Source organism: Ostrea edulis, chromosome 5 (genome assembly GCF_947568905.1).
Source record: "Ostrea edulis chromosome 5, xbOstEdul1.1, whole genome shotgun sequence".
Taxonomy (NCBI): Eukaryota; Metazoa; Mollusca; class Bivalvia; order Ostreida; family Ostreidae; genus Ostrea; species Ostrea edulis.
In genome coordinates, this window is record NC_079168.1 from 76,109,938 (window position 1) to 76,132,687 (window position 22,750).

The 22,750-nt window shown below is 35.4% G+C and overlaps 1 protein-coding gene across 2 annotated transcripts; it reads left to right on the forward strand.

The window, feature by feature from the left end:
• The first annotated feature begins 8,757 nt into the window (after positions 1-8,757).
• LOC125650568 (60S ribosomal protein L17) lies at positions 8,758-19,518 on the forward strand. Of its 2 annotated transcripts, XM_048878966.2 has the most exons (7): positions 8,758-8,795; positions 9,271-9,317; positions 9,403-9,443; positions 11,554-11,688; positions 14,033-14,131; positions 19,051-19,147; positions 19,350-19,518. In XM_048878966.2, the coding sequence occupies exons 2-7, from the start codon at positions 9,278-9,280 to the stop codon at positions 19,496-19,498; spliced, it is 561 nt and encodes a 186-aa protein (XP_048734923.1). In that variant the 5' UTR covers positions 8,758-8,795; positions 9,271-9,277; the 3' UTR covers positions 19,499-19,518. The 2 variants fall into 2 exon arrangements, with proteins under 2 accessions (XP_048734923.1, XP_056021505.1); XM_056165530.1 differs by having other exon boundaries at positions 8,781-9,317; positions 19,051-19,518.
• Positions 19,519-22,750: the final 3,232 nt, after the last annotated feature.

The following is a 22,750-nucleotide window of genomic DNA, read 5'->3' on the forward strand; positions in this document are numbered from 1 at the left end:
TTCTTCTTTTCTCTTAATTTTTGTACCCCTGATTAGAAAATTTTGTGTAATTTTCGGAAATAATCAGTTACAAAGGAACTATTTGATGTTGGTAGCTGAGGCTACTTCCTGAGGTGCACTCAGGCTGTTTACACACATGTGAAAAACATGTGGATTTGAGTGTAGTCTTGTTTGCGGGTAAAAGCTTTCGAAAATTCTGCGTAGGATGTTGTTTTTGCGGTGTCGGCAGACGAGACGGGTAACAATGAGCATTTCCAACAGCGTTATTCGGCATTAGCGCGTTATTGGCATCAATTTAAACAAGTGTTAAATTACAACGTTCTCTAACGATTCATTCAAAATATGTGATGAAATGCAAGGGTGGGGGGGGGGGGGGTCACAATTTGTAATTTTTGCCATTAATGTGCAAAAATAATTTTCAAAACTGACCAAATAAGCTTGTATGGGGTTATTTGAGTGTTTTTAGTTGAATACACAAAAATCATGACCATGCCAAGAAATCCCGTCCGGTCTGAATTCGTTGGCTTCAATAGGGCCATATTACATGCTGATTAATAGTAGTCGTCGCTTATCTCTTAATTGCGGTCACTGATTTATAACGGTTTTTCTATACCGGAGATTTTGCTAAGAATTTCTTGGCATGGTTTAAAAAATGAAATTGGCGATGAGTACCATTATTTATTTAATTGTAATGATCCATCTATACTTCAATCATGATTACTATGTACCAAAGTACTTCTATTTACACCCAAATGTGTATAAGTTTGAACAACTTTTTAACAAAACAAATAAAATCAATTTGTTGAAACTATGTGAATTTACAATGTATAAAAACTATTATTGAGAGAGTTAGCTAGTTATGTTTCTCTACACTGTACAGTTTGTCAGTTTATGAGAATAAACTATTGTCATTGTCATTACTTAAATAAATAATATGAAAATAATCTACGAACATTTTCAAAACAAACCATTGATTTCCATTCTCATTAGAGCTAATTACTCTCTCACCTGGACGCACGGGTCATCAAGACCGGCAAGAGAAGTTTTCAAGTTCTCTCAATTACAATCTCATCAATACTATAATGTTGGCAGTGAGATCCAATGTCTTCACCATATAAAAACGGAAATCCAACAGAAAACACCTGGACATTGGTAGCTTAGCAATTCACAGAGTTTCACTGATTACAGGTATGGTAAATCCCGACGTTTTTAAAACTATTAATATGATAACATGCATATATATGGTAGTTTTTTTCTTCTATTTATATAAACTGCATAGTAATTTACATTATTAATGGCATATTTTCAATGATATTGGTATGATTACATTTAGTATCAGTGATATGCACATTTGTGTTCATCTGTTCCATTATCTTTTCCAGATTTTAAGATAACACAAGACAACAATGTGCCAGCACTGTGAATCAGAGGACCGCGTGCAACCGTGCACGTGTACGTCACGTTACATCGAAGGGTGTTCGAATTCCAAAAATTCAAGTATTCAGATTCTGACCAGCGATGGATCCCATCTTTCAAGGATCGTGGTGGGTTGTGAGGAGGATTCTCTGAATCACGTAACTGCCATTGATATATTCAATACCAGTCCACCCGCATCATCAACTCCCCGTGCCATCAGACGCCGCTCAGGTCCAAGAACTCCTCCTGTAGCCTCATCCACCTTTATCAACTTCCCTGAAACATCAAAAGACTCCGGATGTGGAAAAAGTATCAACGTCACTCCTGAAAACTTTGGCCTCACCAGAGTATCACGTGATCGCCGACGGTATTCGACCGGACTGTTCCGTACTAGTACCAGAAACGACCTTATGTCGATAGATCACGACCAACGACTCGGAAATTCCTTTTTCAATACCAAGTTAAAGGAGGAATTGTTTCACGGCGATAAGAAAAGAAACATGCAAAAGTCGTCGAGTGTGACAAGACGGGTGAAGAAAAAGCTATTGAAAAAATTCTCGTTGTTCAATGAAAGTTCTAACCGGGCTGGTATTTACACGATTGCGTATTTATGACCAAAAAAAAAAAATAATAAAAAAAAAAAATAGCATGAATGTAAAAACTTGTTGTATGCAGAAAACGTCTATTCGTCATTAAATTGTGATAAGTGTGTTCTAATTGATGTGATAAATAAATACGAAAAAAAAAGCAAATCTCACAATTCCTCATCAACAAAATGTTTACGTAAAGCTCGCCTGGTAATCTACTCCAGGGCCTTTACATATATATATATATATATATATATATATATATATATATAATATTAATACTTAAATAATCCATTCTCACGTGACAATGCGCGCTTCGATTCAATTATTCCCCTCTTCAATTTAAGTGATGCACCCGTCTATTGAATTAATGATAGCAAGAATAGATTTGATGCGCGCATTAATTCAATTATTGCTCTCTTCAATTCAATTGATTTCATAAAAATATTACTCGCAATAATTAATTTAGAGCTCGGTATAAATAATTTGATGATCTCTTTAATTCAATTGAAGATATCTTTAATCATTTACAATGCTTTTGTATAAGGTGTTAATTCTTTTTTAATAAGGTGTTAAGTCTTTTTTAAAAAGAGAGCAACAATTCAATTAAAGAACTAGATCATTATAATGCAATAGTGGATATGTTGAATTGAAGATATTTTTAATTATATATCTGCTCTTTCTAAAAGAATTATTGCTCTCTTCAAATGAATTTAAAAATATTAATTCAATACGCAAGATCGCGACTACTTTTTCCGTCTTGGTTTTAAATTTTACTTTCCCCTTTCAAAGTCTCACGAGACCCAGAGTATGCGAGAATTCGGGCATGTTGTCCAATACCAGTTTTGCAACTTTTGTTGTGATCGATTCACCTGATTTTAACAATGGTGTACTATCATTGCATTGCAGTAGACTGTAGTAATGATTCAAGAAAGAAACCTAATACGCAGAAATATCCACAAATGATAGATTTTAATGGAAATTATGTGGATTTTTTTCCCACTGCTGTCAGCCAGGAAATTCCCAAAGCTGAGAACAGCTTGCGTCAAAACATATAGCTTCACGAGCCAAATTCAGTTCATTTTTTCTGTATCCAGACGTTTCACACACCTTTCATTTAAAAATGTTTTTAATTGTGGAATGCACAGGTTAAATCGTCTTCCGATGCCATGTTTGAATAAACAAAAAATGCCCAAGATAGACACGCTTTTCCGGACTTCTTTACAAGAGAGTTCCACTAACTCGGTATTTACGTTCTTGCGTATTGAAGAGAGCAATAATTGAATTAATGCTCGCATCAATTCAATTATTGCTCTTATCAATTGATTTAACGCATTACATATATCAATTATTGCTCTCTTCAATTGAATTGTAGCGCGCATCAATTCAATTGTTGATATCATTAATTCATTTGAAGAGATCCTTAATAAAATTAAAGCGCGCATCAATTCAGCTGGAGAATTAATGCTATCATCAATTCAATTAATGCGCGCAATAATTCAGAATTGAAGATATCATTAATTATTTGAAAAGATATTTAATTAAATTGGTGCACGCATCAAATGAATTGATGATATCTTCAAATAATTGAATATATCTTCAATTATTTGAGTTTATGTTAATTTGCGCTCCATACAGCTGCACCTGTTCAAGAGTGGATATAGTGTGTATACATGTAGATCTTATGTACATCTCCCTCGCCCCTTTTATATCTGGTCCAATGGAAAAATAGATGCAGATCAAGAACCAATGATTTATTCCAAAATATGTTATTTTTCCGCTGATCACTTTATTAGCTATTTCATATATGTTAAGTCCTCTTACTTGGGTCACATTTGCATTTTCAGTCACCCTTCACAAGGGCGGATTCGGGGGGGGGGGGGGGGGGGTAGGGAGTCCGGACCCTCCTTTTTGCGTACCAATTTTTTTTTTTTTTTTTTTTTTTTTTTTTTTTAATACATTATTCACTTTTAACGAGACTTTGAGTCAAAATCACATGAAAGGTGGACGCTTATATGTAACTGCATCATTCAAGTTTATCAACACCAGTATATCATTTAATTGATCAACACCAGTATATCATTTAATTGATCAACACCAGTATATCATTTAATTGATCAACACCAGTATATCATATAATTTATCAACGCCAGTATATCATTTAATTTATCAACACCAGTATATCATTTAATTTTATCAACACCAGTATATCATTTGATTTTATCAACACCAGAATATCATTTAATTTATCAACACCTGTATATCATTTAATTTTAGGATAAATAAGACGAAATACCGATATACATATTTACGAATTTTCGTCAGATACAAGTATCACTTAAAAATCCTTAAAAAGCATATTGAACATAAAAGTTTTGATTAAATAAGTAGACAAGTTTAAAAAAGTGAAATAGAAGTGCCAAGAAATGCCCAGAATGCAGGATTTTGCACCATTTACCGCAGAGCTTCTGTGGGCCTAGGCGGCCCCCAGACCTCTGGGCCATTTGGGAGTACCCTTTATATCAGCTTCTTTTTCTTTTTTCTTTTTTTTAAATCAGATCCGAGTATAGCGATAACATTGACTAGAGCTTGGGAAACAAGTATTATATTAACAAAGCATTTTCACGTATAAACTGTCTCAAGATCTCCCTAAAATGTTATGTACACAAGCAAAAGGTGTAAACGGGATGGGGCTGGGGATTATGAAAAGTACGTAAAAGATTAAATACTAACCCCCACCCCTTTCATAAATTCCTGGATCCGCCTATGCCTCATGCGTCTCTTTATGCCTAATACATTTAGTATATCACATGTGGTCATCTCAAAAGCTTACAGAAAGAAGAAATTGATAATTTAGAACGACTTATGAAAATGATGGGCATGGAAATCGGGAAGGGGTGGGGTGTACATAAAATATATACACGCTATCTGCACTTCAGGTACATTTAGTGTGAAGATACGTAATGAAAAAATTCACATTGTAAGGATATCGATGAGTTTACTCCAACAAGATTTTTTTAATTGGACCTTGCTAAGGGACCGGTCAATATTTATTGGTGGGTTGGGACCGGTGCAAAATGCAGTAGGACACACATTTATTTTGATTTACATACTGATAGGACTCCAACTTTTCTTTATTTTCAACACTGATAGGACAGCTGTATTTATTTTTTTTTTAACAAATGTATCAATGAACAAAAAATATTATAAAGTACATGTATTTCAAACTTTTTATTCAACTATCTTTTAAACAATAATACTGTTGATTGGTGTACATGCTTTATTTCATGTCCAAGTTGAATATACTACCCGGTAGAGACAATTTGCAATAAAATACTGGACTTTTTAATATTAAAACATGTAATTAAAAGTAACAAAATTAAAACTAAAATCTAAACACGCCTTTAATAATTTCGATAGTTTGCCATTACAACCTATCATTGGGTCAATTGCTGGCCGTTCTTAGCACACTGATTTTGACTACGGATAATTCCGTTTACCTGATCAAGATATAGGGCTCACGGAGGGTGTGACCGATCGACAGGGGGTTCTTACTCCTCCTAGGCACCTGATCCCATTTCTGGTATATCCACGGGTCCGTGTTTGCCGAACTCTCTATTTTGTATAGCTTATAGGAGTTGATAACTGTCCGTTATCTTCACCTTTCATAGAGAATACTGAGATGTGAAAGATACTTGCAAGTACATGAGACAACAATTCAGTCAAACAGTAATTAAGAAATATGCAAAACGTAGCAGATAGCAGTTGTGGACAGGTCAGTGATATCAAAACTCTGGAATACAGGGCTTCCTCGAGATCTAAAGAATGCCTGTAGGTTATTGTCATCAAAACACCTCTCTGGGGTAGCTCTAGACCACAGTTTCTGCAGATGTAACTCCACCTGAGATCTATTGTTAAATGTTTGATTGACAGACGGCTAACAAATTGGGGGTGTTAAGTTAAAGTTGGGTCTTTAAACAACAATTTAACAAAAAGAAAAAAATAAGATGAAAATAATGAGATTTGTAACTTCACTAGACAAATTACCGAACAAACATGACAAAGTAAACAAAAGTTTCTCAGGAGCTTGAATCCCTCAGCTGATATAACTGGAGCGACAAATGTTAAGTGATAATTTTGAAGAACTCCAGAGATTTTTAAAATGAAGAAAAAATGTTGTTTAATCATATACATGTATATTTATTTATTAGATAAGACACACACTTTTTAATTACACATCTGATATAGGACAGCAATTTTTTTTTGTATTTTAGAAGAATGGACATAGGGTTTTAAAAAAAGGGAAAATATGGAATGCACCTGTGGTTTGTTCATGTCTTATCAAAATCCTTGACATTCATGAGTTTATAACGCAGAATATCGACACTCTAAATATCTATGGTAAAAAAGTAGTATTCACTGGTTTGTTTGAAAACAGGAAAACGTCAAGAGCCTATGGTTTATGACGCAGTTTCTTCACTGCTACTTACTCTCCGCGAGATTCGGTCTGGTTGCGTGATGCTTCACCCCCTCATAATTCTGTTCTGGAAATCCCCAGTCGGATGTTACATGTATAGATGAAATTTGGAATTTCCCAATATCTCTTCCTAAGCTTGGAGATCCTTTGATTCTTTATTACAATATAGACGCATGACTTGAAATCACGAGAACCGCTTTTTAATTTTAATCAAATTCTCAGTATAAAAGTGAGATATGCAAGATGATTATGTTGATATACAAGAGAAATGTGATCGGATATGAATTAGAAAAAAAATTATATCAGTCTAACATCGCCCAAGTGACATCCACATGCAACTTATTCATGAAATTAAACATGCAACTTCTTTATGCTGGCATTCAACTTATTTATGCATGTCACATGTTGGATGTTTAACAGAGAAACAAAATCAACGTGAATTTAAAAAAAGAAATTACTATTTCCATTATTTATTTTTTCATTATCGATATCTTGATGTATATAACTGATATTACACGTTTATAAACACACACACACACACACACACACACACACACACACACACACACACACACACACACACACATATATATAAACAAAATGAATTGTTATAATTCACCCCAAAAATATACATGTACAGTACACGACACGAGTTTTATACACCCCACCGTGGAAAGACCACGGTGGAAAATCCACGGAGATACACCGTGTTCTCCGTGTTCCACGGTGTGTGTTATTTGCGAATACACACAGCTTCTAGGAGCTTTGTTCTTGCCACGGGCGCATTGCGGGAGATTTGAAAATGTGCCGCAGGCCAAATAATCAAGATAAGGGTGGAATTTTAAGAAAAGAAAAAAAAATGTTAATACCCCCCCCCCCCCGATACTTATATTGTTTTTCAGCATTTTGAGCCAATTCCAACGATACCAAACACCATATATTATGTTTTTGAGAAAACCTGGTTTTGAAATTTTTTCTTTTAGTCATCTTTCTTCATTAAAATATTCGTAAATTCTATGTTTAGATAATGCGTACTTGCAGGCAAATCCTGTTTTGAATGCGAATTAGTATATTCAGTAAATGAAAAGCATACATGTACAACATGTAATAGGGATTTTTAATAATTACCGATGTGTTCTCTCTCTCTCTCTCTCTCTCTCTCTCTCTCTCTCTCTCTCTCTCTCTCTCTCTCTCTCTCTCTGACAAATGCGCCGTTTAACATAATTACTTCCATCATATTGTGTTAATATGCATCTTGACAAATATAACTTAATCCAATATAGAAATTAGAGCATTGTCGAAATCAGAATCATGTGAGGGGGCCGTGGGGCGTTCTGACTGACTTCTTATGTCAAAATGAAAAGGTGCCGATTTGGTGTGTATCCATGTAGTAAGTTATCAAACTGTATAGCAGTAAATTGATTGAATGTTGTTTAACGTCTCCCTCGAGAATATTCAAGTCCACACATGAATGTGGCTCCACATTCTCCAGACGTCACCATTATAGGCCTATGCACGGCGCTTAAGGCCTTTGAGCAGGGAGGGATCTTTATCGTGCCACACCTACTGTGACACGGAACCTCGGTTTTTGCGGTCTCATCTAAAAAACCGCCCCAGTTAGCCGCCTCTTACGACAAGCAAGGGGTACTGAGGACCTACTCTTACCCGGGTCCCCACGGGACAGTAGCAGTAAAGTTTTTGAATACTTTAGCAAGAGTGAAAATAAATGATATCTGTAAAAATTACTGGCAGGGAGGGGGGGGGGGGGGTATGCAGTCCAGCGATCCAGTCCCTGTAGAATAATTAAAGTTCATAAAAATAAGATAAATTACGACTGCGTATCTGTGCCAATTTAACCTAGCAGAAAAAAAGTTTGTACGATTTAGGAAACCGTTTGTACGATTTAAAAAGTCGTTTGTACGATCTTTAAAATCGTTTGTACGATTTACCAAATCGTACAAACGACTTCTTGATGTATAACCTTAATCTTTGTGTGAAATCATTTAAACATATTAGACAGTGGATTCTGATCATCAAAAGTGAAAAACAAAAAGTTTGGATAAAATCGTGAATCAGTCCCTTTTTAAATCGTACAAACAGTTTCCTAAATCGTATACAAACGACTTTTTAAATCGTTTCTACAATTTAATAAATCGTACAAACGATTTATTTTTATTTTTTCTGCTAGGTTGAATTGGCACGAAATACGCTGTCGTAGTAAATATATTGAACGAAATTTATTTTTCCGGGAAAATGAGTTCTATTCATATCGACTAAATTTTTTCTTCATACTTCCTTTTCCGGCCATTTTTAGGGTACACTAACATGATTTTAAGATATATGAAAAAAATCCGAGTCTATCTTCTAATTTTGCATAGCAAATAGAAATTTAGATAAATCAATAATAATTCAACAAGCCGTATTCAATTTGGCATGACATATATGGGTGTTTAGCCCAACGATTTATCGTACAAATGTTATGAAAGTTTGCACCCCCATTTTGCATCTTGCTTGCAATCAGTATAAACGACATGTCATTCTCTTTCTTGTCGTATTTCCATTTGATACATTTTCCACTGATCGAATTTTAACGTGGTATTTAATCGTATTTATGTCAGTAGGAAGTATATCTTGTCTATACACCATAGTTAACTTGTTCATGGTCTTCTCGTGTGTAATTATGTACATTGTATTTTTCTCCAAACACTGAAAGTAGGATAGAAACAACCTGTAGGACAATACACTCGGTAATTAATAATAAAAATAATACCGTGCTCTCTGTAATTGCAGTGTGAAAATGGTTCGATACGCCACAGAACCTGATAACCCAACAAAATGTAAGTAAGATATAGAACTTTCTCAATCCCATCATTTGAGAATTGCAATGTTTCCTCATGTAACAAATTTTCTAAACTGTTGTAGCGGCTAAGGCCAGGGGATCCTATCTCCGTGTTCACTTCAAGGTAAGAAACTGCATTTTTTAATTGCAAATTTGACTCGCTATAAAAATCTTTTTAGATATCTAACTTAAACTTCCGTGTCAATCATAACGATTGAATTCAGACTGTAGTTTTGTTGTCTTTGGACATGTCTAAACTACAGATAAGCATTTCTGTTTGTTCGTTTTCAAGTCCCTTGGAAAATTTTCACTCATTATGAGATGTCATGAGCTGTAAGTACTACAAATTTAGACCTATGCTTAGCACTCGGGGTTGTGGCAGTGAGGTTTTGTCTGACGCAACACAGGACTTCCGCTTTGAAGTCATCTGAAAGACCTGTGTATATAGACATAATCATGAACACACTAATAAACAAGATGGATAGTCTCTTCCTTGGTTCTCAGAGATATGGAGCTCGAGGAATGGATTTCTGCAATTTTACAATCTGTACAGGGTGGTAATACTGATACTAGAATGACAAACTCTTCATGGAGTACTGCTCCCTTTGGTGACCAGAAATTCCTCATTCTCTCTGGTTACTTGCAATATCAAGTGGTTAATAGAATTATGATACATTGCAGGTTTTATTGTTCACGTATTTGGACATGTGTAACACCAATTTCACATAATTTTAATCGAAAGCAATGTATATTTGAATGTAGGCAAATATCTTCTGCAAGTGAAGAAAATAATGAATATATTTATCCATAGCTGTTTTGAAAAAGTACTCATAAAAAATGTCTGTTGAGAAAAACGGGTTTGTCTTCTAATACACGTATACAGTCAAAACTGGCATAGTGACCCACTGTATTAAGCGACTTACTGTCGTATTTGACCATAAAAAGTTTCCCCCAAGATGTTACCCTATACATTGTGCCTGTATTTAACGCTCACCTGTCTGAAGCGACCAACGACTATGATTTTACAACCTTTTCATGCAATTCCAAGAAACTTTACCTTTATTTAACGACTACATTTTTCGATTACAACGCGATTCCTACTTTAGATTTCAGTTGAGCTTGACTATTCTTTGAATTATCGCCCCTAACACTTTTGTTTTAAAAATGCATAGTTCAGCGGTTATCTTGTTTAGTCAACCCTCAGAATCAAGTATTATACAATTTTTGATGAATAATAAAGAATGATACAACACATGGTATTCTAGATTTTTAACTACAGTGTATTATTGATTTTATTTTACATCTCAGGGGTTGAAATTTTCCTGGAAAACTCACCAGCCCAAGGGCTACTGGTCAGTCAAAATTTACTAGCCCGAGCCTCAAAGTAGCTAGCCCAACATTTTTGATATAAAATAAGAACATAACACAAGCTTTACATATTTATTGACACTCAGACTGTAACTGGTACATATTTTATGTTGCTTTCGCACTGTCATATGAGTGAAAGATTCTTGAGGGGGATGATAAACGAAATAAAATTAATCAACAAAACAAAAAATACACTTTCAATTTATGAATGCATTTGGGATATTTTGCTCATAAAATTGGAGAAAATGGATGACTTCATGTCATTGTCCGATATTCATTTAACATTTGAGGGGAGTGGCAGCCCTGAAGTATTTCATAGTGAACCTGAAAATCAGAATTTTCATTTGTAGGGATGATGTAAGTTATTTGTATGTAAGACTGCTACCATGGCTACAGGCAGTCAGCTGATTATGAGAATTTAGGTGATAAGTATGTACTCCAGTATGTTTCAGATCTTGATGGTTGATCCAGATCTTTAAAATGTTTTTAGGAAGTATGGTACACCAGAGAAATTTGATATGGATGAAAAGTGAAGGATATGTATAACAATATTTTGAAATTGGAATCTTTCAACTTTATTTAGTCAAAAAATGCAGTTTTAGTAGAAAGCAATATGAAAAAAATTTGAAAACCCTGTTTATCTCGAACCTTTGATCTAAAGTTTGCAGTCGACGTGCTAACCTACTGAGCTACTCAGCTAGGCAATGAAAATGGAAATGATTAGAGAAATATTGTTGATATTTATATTTTCATCCATGTTTTTAAAGGAAGTCAGCCATTATGACGAAGTAGAGTACCTCCTTAAACTCTTCATTAAATGAGGAAAGTGTTTCAGTAGTAAAATTGTACTCATTTGATTAATGTAGAACACGAGAGAAACTGCACAAGCTATCAAACGTATGCATGTGAAGCGAGCCACCAAATACTTGAAAAATGTCATGGGCAAGAAGGAAGTGGTTCCCTTCCGCAGATTCAGTGGTGGAGTTGGTCGCTGTGCTCAGGTAAGTGTTAAGAAATGGCACATACTCTCTGAGTTATACTCCATCAGGACTCAATGATCATGGATTTCGTGGGTACCACATTTCCAAAAATTTCCAACCTCAGTAACACAATTTATTAAATTATATCAGACCTAGGTACCCTTATTATGTACAGAAACCAGGACTATAAAATTATGATTTGACTGATTGATTTGAACATATTTTATTGTATACGTGCATATTATGCAAATGGTTTGAACACGCGTTCTTTCATCTTGCGGGGTTCTTATCTTAAAATTATATCAGACCTGGGTACCTTTCTTTTGGCGTAATTCTTCTGCTTACATTTAGTATTACTAAATTACTAGAGGTGCGCGGTATTGCCTGTTTACTGGTATTTTTGCACTATTACACACCATGCCATTAAAATGGACTTAATGCTTTTAAAACCTCTGCTTGACAATCTGATTACGTTTTAAATTTTTTAAAATAAAGGACTTCACTTGCTTCTGAATTTTAGTACAGTCTTCTAACATGCAAATCACAAGTTTAGGGTAAACATAGATGTCATTAATTCTGAAAGACTGATGGGACATTAAAGGTATGAAGTATTACTCCTAGGCCTTTGAAATTCCACCTAAATAGGCATTTAGATTACACCTCCTCATTAAAGACTTGGAGGATAGACAGGTCAGACATGTAGATTACACCTCCTCTTTAAAGATGAATAAAACAACATTGCTTTTACAGCTCAGCTACATACAAAGATGCTAAGATATGGATTTATCAGTGGTCCTGAAAAAAACTACAACTTATTGTTAGGAGTGTCTGGTTGCATTTAGGGTTTAGGTTATATTCTTACTATTTCTAAAGGGGTTGGGGATGGAGTTGAACCACCAAGACCCCTTAGAGACCTAACCTGGATCCCTTGTTCTCGTTTACAATGAAATGTTGGTATCCCTGCATTAAGCAGATGATATTTTATCCCCAAGAATTGTGGATAATTTGGTCCTAGACAATGAAGCTCTTTGAGTTGGCTCATTTCCTAGCATAATGCAATTGGAACCATTAGATTTGATTGATTCGAATATGCCATGATTAAATTTGCTGTCAACAAACATTGTGGTTTTTTTTTTTAGAATGGGAGGGGATGTGATGAAACTTGTAATATGTGCTCTGAAGTCATTGTCACAAAGGACCAAATGTCCTACATGGTGCAGAAAACATGCACAGACTTCACTGAATGCCCATTATTGGCTTCCTGCTTGTTTACATCACAGGCACCTGAAGTATGGATATTACTAACCCCCCACCCCCCCACCCCCTTTTCATAATTTTTTTTTTTGGTGGCAATAATTTCTCTGAAATGTATGAATTCCCAGTCTATCTCATCCCTCTTTCGATTCCTGTAATCGTTTCACGCTTTTTGTAAGCTTTAAAGATTGGCCTTCTACCGGTATAATAAAATACACAAGGTAAGAAACAAAAATTTGTAAACAAACAGGGGGTCCCCGTTTCCGGACACATTTTCCAAGTAATTACAGCGTTACCTAAGGAATTTTGACGAGCGGCAGGTCGGAGAGATGTCATACTACAAGTCTCTTCAACTCAAAACCCATCTTATCTCTTTTATTTGACACAATCTTGCGTGCATTGATCGGACAGGGCTTCATCTCTTCCACTGGCAGCCAAAAAGGAGGTCACAGAGTACGAATTTATAACGTGTCGTGTGATTGGTCCGCGAATAATCCCGAGACCCTTCGGATGATCCCGAGACTAAGCAATGTCTTTGCGAACCAATCACACGGCGCGTACAACAAATTCGTACTCTGTGACCTCCTTTTTGGCTGCCAGTGGAAGAGATGAAGCCCTGTCCGATCAATGCACGCAAGATTGTGTCAAATAAAAGAGATGAGATGGGTTTTGAGTTGAAGAGACTTGTAGTATGACATCTCCCCGACCTGCCGCTCGTCAAAATTCCTTAGGTAACGCTGTAATTACTTGGAAAATGTGTCCGGAAACGGGGACCCCCTGTTTGTTTACAAATTTTTGTTTCTTACCTTGTGTATTTTATTATACCGGTAGAAGGCCAATCTTTAAAGCTTACAAAAAGCGTGAAACGATTACATGAATCGAAAGAGGGATGAGATAGACTGGGAATTCATACATTTCAGAGAAATTATTGCCACCAAAAAAAAAATTATGAAAAAAGGGGGGGGGGGGGGTTAGTAATATCCATACTTCAGGTGCCTGTGGTTTACATTACAAGAAATATGTACACTAAATGTAGAAATATGTACACTAAATGTAGGTGTTTTGTTTACTGTTGGTTAAACTGTTCTTTCCACATAATGATTTTTTGTAGGCTAAAGCCTTCAAGCATTCCCAAGGTCGTTGGCCCAAGAAGAGTGCTGAATTTCTGCTGCAGCTTCTGAAGAATGCAGAAAGCAATGCAGAATATAAGGTAAGCAGTCTCAAGAAGGGTTTGTGCAACATGCAAACAAAAATTACAGATCTGAGACTGCACATTCTTTGATTTGTTAAATTAGTATTTTGATTATTCATTGTCATAGGTACTAGCATGATACTCTTATTAATGTGATATTGTCAAATGTTTGTGCTGCAAACATTCGATCAGGTGTTAACATCTAATTTTAGTTAGGCCTTCTTTTTTTTTTTAATTGGTTTACGGATTTCAAAATTTAAAAATCCGTTCGGAGGAGGTAAAAAAAAAAAAAAAAAAGTTCAAATGACAAAATGTTAAGTAATAAAAATGAACTTGATATGAGGTCAATGTTTTATTATCAACTTTAATATTCTCTTCACTGTCAACTTCAGACGTTGGTATATAGCAACTATTATGCACCTTGGCAACAATGCTGTTTCCTTCAAAAATGTTATTTGTTTTTTAAATTAACTTTCTATCATTATCAAATGTCCATTGTTTACCGTTTAGTTATGTAAATCCCAAAATAAAAGAACCACATCGTTTTTCCATTCAAAAGATGGCATCCATGACGTATGTATAGGGACACACTAATCACCTGAAGTACTAAAATCCTGACTGACCTTACCAAGCATATATTTTGTCTAAAAATTTACTTTTAAGTTTTAAAGTCTTATTTATGAAGTCAAGTAAAGTTATAAATAAAATTCATGAACCCTATAAACATTTATTCAAAAATTCTGAATTTTTATATTGGTCAGATCCATTTATTGTTTGTAGTCAACAACTTTTATACAATGAATGAATTCAATAATGTTAAATATGTTTTCAACCTCCTTCAATATATGAAGAATTGCACATATTAATTATGAAGAATATTTCTTTATAATTCATTAATAAGAATTTAAAAGTGTATCCTCAGCAAAATGTATGCATGGTAAGGTCAGGTAGGGTTATACTTGTTTAGGTGATTAGTGCAACCCAACGTACGTCATATGACGGATGCCATCTGAAAACAAGTGTTTGTTTTTATTTTGGGATTTACATCATCTAAATGGTATGCAATGCATAACTAATGCTAATTAGAAGTTTCATAAACAGATAACTTATTGGAAGCAAAAAGCATTGTTACTAAGGTGCAGAATAATTGTTAGCACCGGCTGAAGTTGACTGATATTCCACACATGACACATGAATATTATGTACTGTCCCGAGATTTCGACAGAGGCGTCTGTCCAAATATCCAGTCCAGTGGAATCTATTCTTTTTTTTATGGAAAGGAAAAATTATATTCAGAAATATAAAAAGGAGTGAAAAACCATTTTATTTTTTTCCCAACATCCCAAAAAATCAGTGCGGCGGATCCGTAAACCAACTCAATAAAAAAAAAGGCCTTAGATTGACAATCTTGAGGTTTCGAAATTATTTACAAAATTGAAAACATAACCCATAAAGAAAAATGTTTAACACCAGACATATATGCAGACAATCTGATGCATTTCACAAGATCTACTTAATTTTTGCAAGACCGATTTGGAACTCCCAATCCATATTAATGCAGAGTAAGCCAATTAAATGATTACACATGAATTAGTTGTATAGTTTATTCTTCTCTGATGAAATAACACTTTTTGGAAACATGAATGATAAGAGCTGTTATAATCTGATGCCTCTCTGTGGAAATAAGTTTTTCATGGTCAGTTACCGCTGTCAACCGCTATTTCACCCATTTAAGAACGGTTTTGATTTTTGCTCTGTTGAACTTTTTTTGTTTGAGATCTTGCTCGTCACTGCATAGAAGTTTTCCCAGACACCCCTCCTTCCATCGCTCATTGAATCAGGGCTCGAAATTAACATATGTCCGTCAGTCTGTGACTGGTTAAAAGTCTGGCAGACTGACTGACATTTGTTTTATTCAGTCCAATGGGACTGGTTAATTTTCTAAAGCATCATTTTGGAAAATATACAAGTTTATGAAATTTAATGCACATTTGGCATGCTTTGATCTGTAGATATATCAGATGAATCTGATTCGTAAATACAAATCCCACATTTAAGTGTTACAATATTGTCTGAGGTATATTGAGTTAAATTCTATTTTAATTAATAACATTAACGAAAAATGTTTAATTCTGGAAAACTCTTTTGGACTGGTAAATTTTTCTGCGGACTGGTTGAAGTTATACCCCACCAGTCCGGCTGGACTGGTAACATAAAAAGTTAGCTTCAAGCTCTGTGAATAGTTTGTATTTGTGATTTTGCTCATAGGATTTTTGCAGTGTCCCAATTAGGTTTTAGCTCACATGAGCAACCCAGTTGGCACACAGATGATGATTTATATCTCAGGGACGTAATTCTGAAATAAGTGATGTACTGAGTATGATCTGATGTTTGCCAGGCATGAACTGATGATTGTTAATTTTTGTTATTGTGATCTACATCTTTTTAATCTACATTTTTGAGTAAACTGGTGCTTAGAAATGTTGTGTTTTTGTAGTCATGTTGCCCTCAACAAACTGTTCTCATTAAACAATTAGAACATAATTTACATTTAACATATTCTGACCCAAAATTAAGGGTTCTTTCATTTAGGAAAGTAATATAAAGATAGATTGCATTGATATTCAAAATTGCATAGTCAATTCAGTTTGTATTTATATATCGTGTTTTGTCAGCAGGGTGATCAGTTCAGTTTGTATTTATATATCGTGTTTTGTCAGCAGGGTGATCAGTTCAGTTTGTATTTATTTATCGTGTTTTGTCAGCAGGGTGATCAGTTCAGTTTGTATTTATATAACGTGTTTTGTCAGCAGGGTGATCAGTTCAGTTTGTATTTATTTATCGTGTTTTGTCAGCAGGGTGATCATTTCAGTTTGTTTTAACGGTTAGGTATCAAGCTGCAAATTTTCACTAGGTAACTTGCACCCTAATGTGTCTGCAAACCGAATACATATTTTTCCCAGAAAGATCACTTTGTTTTGTCAAATCGTTTGATGCACAAGTTGTCTTCCTTTTATCTTAACTGAAATTGGTAAAGTGGTATTCATTGCTAAGTATTCGCCATTAAAATCTACATGTAACTTATTGTATTTACTGATCATTACAGTTTTGATTTTTAATGTTTGTTAGATTACTACACGGTCTCACAACAAAGGATAGCGATTCTGGGAATATTGGGGGGGGGGGGGGGGGGGGGGGGGTCTTACTGCAAAAGAATCTCAGTTGCACAATTACATTTATATCAAGAAAATTTTTGTAGTCTTTCTTGCAAATGATAATTAATTAACATGAATTACATTATTTTATTCAACAGTGAGAATGCAAACACTTATAATTACTAATTAATTTCATTTTCTGACCAACAGAAATGGAAATTTCGATGATCATATTAAGGTATTCAATGTATAATGACCATATTTCATATCTAATAAATGGATGGTGAATTTTTGTAATCATGGTATCATTTTGAAGGGTTCATCAAATAAAAATAATCCACCATAGGAATTTTCAAAATTTTGTTCACTGCTTGATTTATTTCACCTAGAATTTAACATTGAGGTATATGGGAAAAGCATGTTTTATTACAATATTTTAAGAAGAAATTATATTTTCATACAAATCTTTTGGTAGAAAGTTACATACACCTTCTCTTAATGAAAATATGAAATAAAATTAATCATTGACCACACACATTTTTAGAAAATTAGATTTTTCTTATTTTTACAAAGGGCAGACAACTCTGCCAAAAAGTCTTAAGTGCAAAAAGGTCAGCTTCTAATTATTTACCAGTCATGTAAATTTCATCTGCTTCACTTTCATCATTATTTAACAATAAACATTTATGTTGATCTAAATCCTTCAAAATTGTTCATTATCCTTTCATTATACATGGAATACCTTAAGTAGAATTATAATTGAATTCAACACAGTTGGCACACAGATGATGATTTATATCTCAGGGACGTAATTCTGAAATAAATGATGTACTGAGTATGATCTGATGTTTGTCAGGTACAGATGATGGTTAATATTCACACTTTGACTACCTAGATATTTTCCAGACTGTGTATGAAATGTGATCAAAGGTGTAAGAAATTGAACAAGATGTTGCTTAGATGTCTAGCAATATTGCTTTCAATGAACTGTTCTTGAACATTTATGCAATCTTGTGTAATCTGGCCTTGTGAAACAATACATAACTCTGTAGTAATAATGTGCAGGGTGTTTGTTTCATTATGGGCCATTTTTGTTTCAATTTGGTTCAAACATCAGTATGCATAAATTAAAGCAGTTTGGTTCAAACATTATGTACAAAACCTTAGCAATTCTTGTGTAATCAATATATAACTGTAAAATCAATATTTGAAATACCTAATACCAATTTTTGTTTCAATTCAGACATTTGTAATTGTGTTTTGACCCGTCTGTCAGTCCCTTTTTTGTCAGCGCAACTCGTCTGAGACCGCTCAGCAGAATTTCATGAAACTTTGTAGTTAATAAGGAAATAGCATATATGTGCATATTCCCAGGAAATTTTGATTCAATATTTTTTCCGAGAGTTATGCCCCTTTTGAACTTGGAATTTTGAACCCGTCTGTCCTGTTCTTGCAGTAATGCACAGCATTACCCTTCATTATATGAGACATTGTCAAGCAAGTTTGGAGTGTGGGGTATGTGAGCTTGCTCACTTTTGCTTTCTTTCATTTCTTACAGCATAGCTTGTCCACTGATTCACTATCATAATGTTAGCGTACAAAGATTGGTTACAGTGTACAGGTTACAGTGATTGGCATTCAGATGATGATAATTAATGGGACGTAATTCTGATTCCTGATGTACATTTATCTGATGCGTGCTGATTTTTATTCTACCATAGAAATGTGAAATTCTGATACAATTTAATTTATATTAATTTTTTTTCTTCGTTGTCTTCTCAGGGATTGGATACTGATCACTTAGTTATTGAACACATCATGGTGAACGCTGCACCCAAGATGAGGAGAAGAACGTATCGTGCTCATGGTCGCATTAACCGTCAGTACTCACTACTCAACATTTCATATTGTCATAATTATTATAAAAAACCCAGTAATCGTGTGAATGTGTTTTATCTGAAAATGCTGCAAGTAATGAATCCATTATTGTTCTGTAGTACATGCATTTTATGGGGGTGGAGTGATGCCAGAAGATGTGTTCTTTATGATAAATCATATTCTCCTGTTGTGTATATTTATAGCTTACATGAGCAGTCCCTGCCACATTGAGTTGATCCTGGCCGAGCGTGAACAAGCCGTGCCACGCCCAGGTGCAACAGATGATGAACCAGTCAAGAAAAAGGTTTCACAGAAGAAACTTAAGAGACAGAAAATGATGATGAGGGACTGAATAAATTATTATAGACTGGTCATTTGTCCTTTTTCTTTAGTCAAAGGTCAGAGGAAAGAATGACTACCTATATGGTTTGTCAAAGATTACAAATGGATTTGTCAACCTTTTTATAATAAACGTCCAGCCCTGCTCCCCTCCATTAATAATGGGAAATGAGAGCCTGAATGACAACCTTTTTATAATAAACGTCCAACCCCGCTCCCTTCCATTAATAATGGGAAATGAGAGCCTGAATGACAACCTTTTTATAATAAACGTCCAACCCCGCTCCCTTCCATTAATAATGGGAAATGAGAGCCTGAATGAAACTGACGGAAGTGTAATCCACCAGAGCTGTATGATGGAGAGGAAAGCAAAACTATTTTCTAATTTCCAACTTTTCTTAGCTGAAGGGAGTGTGCTCTTGTCATGAAATGCGCAATTTCATGTTATGGTATTAGTTTATAAAAACAAAAATAATGAAATTCCATAGAAGGAGAGGGGAAGTATAATGTTTAAACATAACTTCTGGAAGTTGCTTGTATTCGCTTATTCATCATTGCGAATTTTGTTAAATACCTTGAGAATAGTCCTGTTAACCCCATGGGTTTTGTACAGAAGATGTGCTATTGACACTTTTTGGACGTGCTTTGTGTGTGATACTTTAGTGTCCGTTTCGTCCCACTGACATTGAAGTGTATAGATTGCTCTGCTTATAGGTCCGAACCCCACAGTGATCAGTCTCCATGCATTGTACAAGTGTACCAGGCCTTTTTATAGCCGCCTTTGAAAAAGACTTGTCAATGCACTCCTTCCATCAAAACTTGATAATGCCAATTCTCTTCTATTTGGAATCAACAAGGCTACCTTGGACCGGTTACAGAAGGTACAGAACACCGCAGCCAGGCTTTTGTCGAGGACGACGACACGGGATCATATCTCCCCAGTCTTGGCGCAGCTACATTGGTTTCCAGTGCAGCATCGTCCACGATACAAAATCTTGGTGTTTACCTTCTGCATGCTGACGGGATGTGTTTCCGAATATCTACAAGAACTCGTTGACCCCTATCTCGACCACTAAGATTTGAAACCTCACGGAGACTAGCTGTGCCAAAAATTCGCACGAAGTATTTGAAGAACGCACATTTAGTTGAGTACCTGTAAAGTGCGAAACGAAACGATTGTATAATCAAACTCTTAATTATAATAATTAAAAATGGTGTTTCAGGCCTCTGTGAAAGTTACCACATAAAATGTAATTCGCCTCCCCTTTGATGTAGGCTTTCGGGTTGACTTATACAAAGTGGAAAGGGGGGGGGGGGGGGGGGGTAAGCACAAAGTACATATCCGAAGTTGAATAAATTATAAATACGATGTGCAATTTGTTTCGGATCCAGAAATTTCCGAACGGAGGGTCAGTCTTGCAGGTGGAGGTTTAATTGATTGAATATTGTTTAACGTCCCGCTCGAGAATATTTCACTAATGGTGACCATTGCTGGCAATGGGCTGCAAAATTTAGGCTGAAGATCGACGCTTACGGCCTTTGAGCAGGGAGGGATCTTTATTGTGCCACACCTGCTGTGACACGGGACCTCTGTTTTTGCAGTCTCATCTGAAGGACCGCCTCTTACGACAAGCAAGGGGTACTGAGGATTTATTCTAAACTGGATCTTCACGGGACACTAAACGAGGGGTGGTGTCGCCGGCGTTGGATCCGCCTTTGGGCATAAATCAGTATTTTTTGCTCTAAAGACCAATCTATGTATACATGTGAATATTGTGCATTTTTTAATCAAACGGTGGATTTTGAGTATGTCTTCCCGTTCTCTTTGTAATGTCTGCTTCCCTTGATCCTAAGCCTTTTGATTTTACAAAATGCTGACCTGATATTACTGCATAAAATAATTTTCCGTTTTCAATTCCCCGTTTAGCAACACGCCAAACACAGTTATTTTTAGACTTACGGCATATCAATAATAATTTTTAAGAATACATGTACATGTATATATATCTTACCGGATTGCATTCATATGGTATACTATTTAATTTTTTCTAACATTATTGCACCTCAGCAGCTAGTCGGATAAAATAAAAGGTGGAACGTCTTCCTGCTTTTCACTTGATCAGACCTAACCGATGAACCGCTTAAAATGTAACAGGGAAAAGAATTTCATTTACATGTGGTAACTTTCACAGGGACCCGATATACCATTTTTTATCATGATTACACAATTCGGTTCTACATTCTGTTGCGTTTTGCATTTTACAGGTACCCCATGTAGTAGCAACAACCACGCTCGCTAGGTGGCGCGTCATGTTCCATTTTTATTTCTACAGGAAAAGTGGGACGAGGTTCCACCCTATTTTTTACGGGCTAGTATGGATAAACCTAGAGCCTACGAATGATGCGAAGTTGATCGTTCGGATCTAAAATAGTTATATTTAGCGTATCTTACGTGATTAGGCATATTCCAGAAAATCCCTTTGAGATTGAAGCGATTAAGCAGAGCGAGTATATGTAAACATTTACTTAACGGTGAAATACGCAACAAAGAGTGACATATTAATACATTTTATGCATGAATAAATTATACTGAGGTCAAACATGGACGATAATTGCCCGTGTTCATATAGTATTTGATTGATTTAGATATCCAAGGAAAGATAACTCCCATTATTAACGTACTCACAACGTACCGGTGCAGTGGTATACAATAATACAATGTTTATACATTTCTGAATGATGAGTGAATCTTTATTTTCATCAGAATCTTTTCCATCATCCTCGCAGACCAGGTCCCCATTCCCCTACCAGTGTCAATCTGTGACTGATAGCAGTGCGGTATCTAATTTGATATAGTCTAGAGGAAATTCGAAATATGGTAGTGACATTTCTTCCTCACTGAATTGGGAAAGGCTATAAGCCCGTGAACTGATCCGACCGGAAACTCTGTGCACTCAAACACACACAAATTGCATACGTCATACATTCTACTTTCGTTTTCCTATATATGATGATGTACTCTGTTCACGGGCCTGATTCTAACACGAATTAAAATGTGATCCAGTTTCCGGGCCTGACTTTAATACTAATTAGGATAAGATTCAGTTCACGGGCCTCTAATTAGGATATGATCCAGTTCACGGGCCTGACTCTAACACTAATTAGGATGTGATTGAGTTCACGGGATTGCTTCTAACACTAATTAGGATGTGATTCAGTTCACAGGCCTGACTCTAACACCAATTAATATGTGATTCAGTTCACG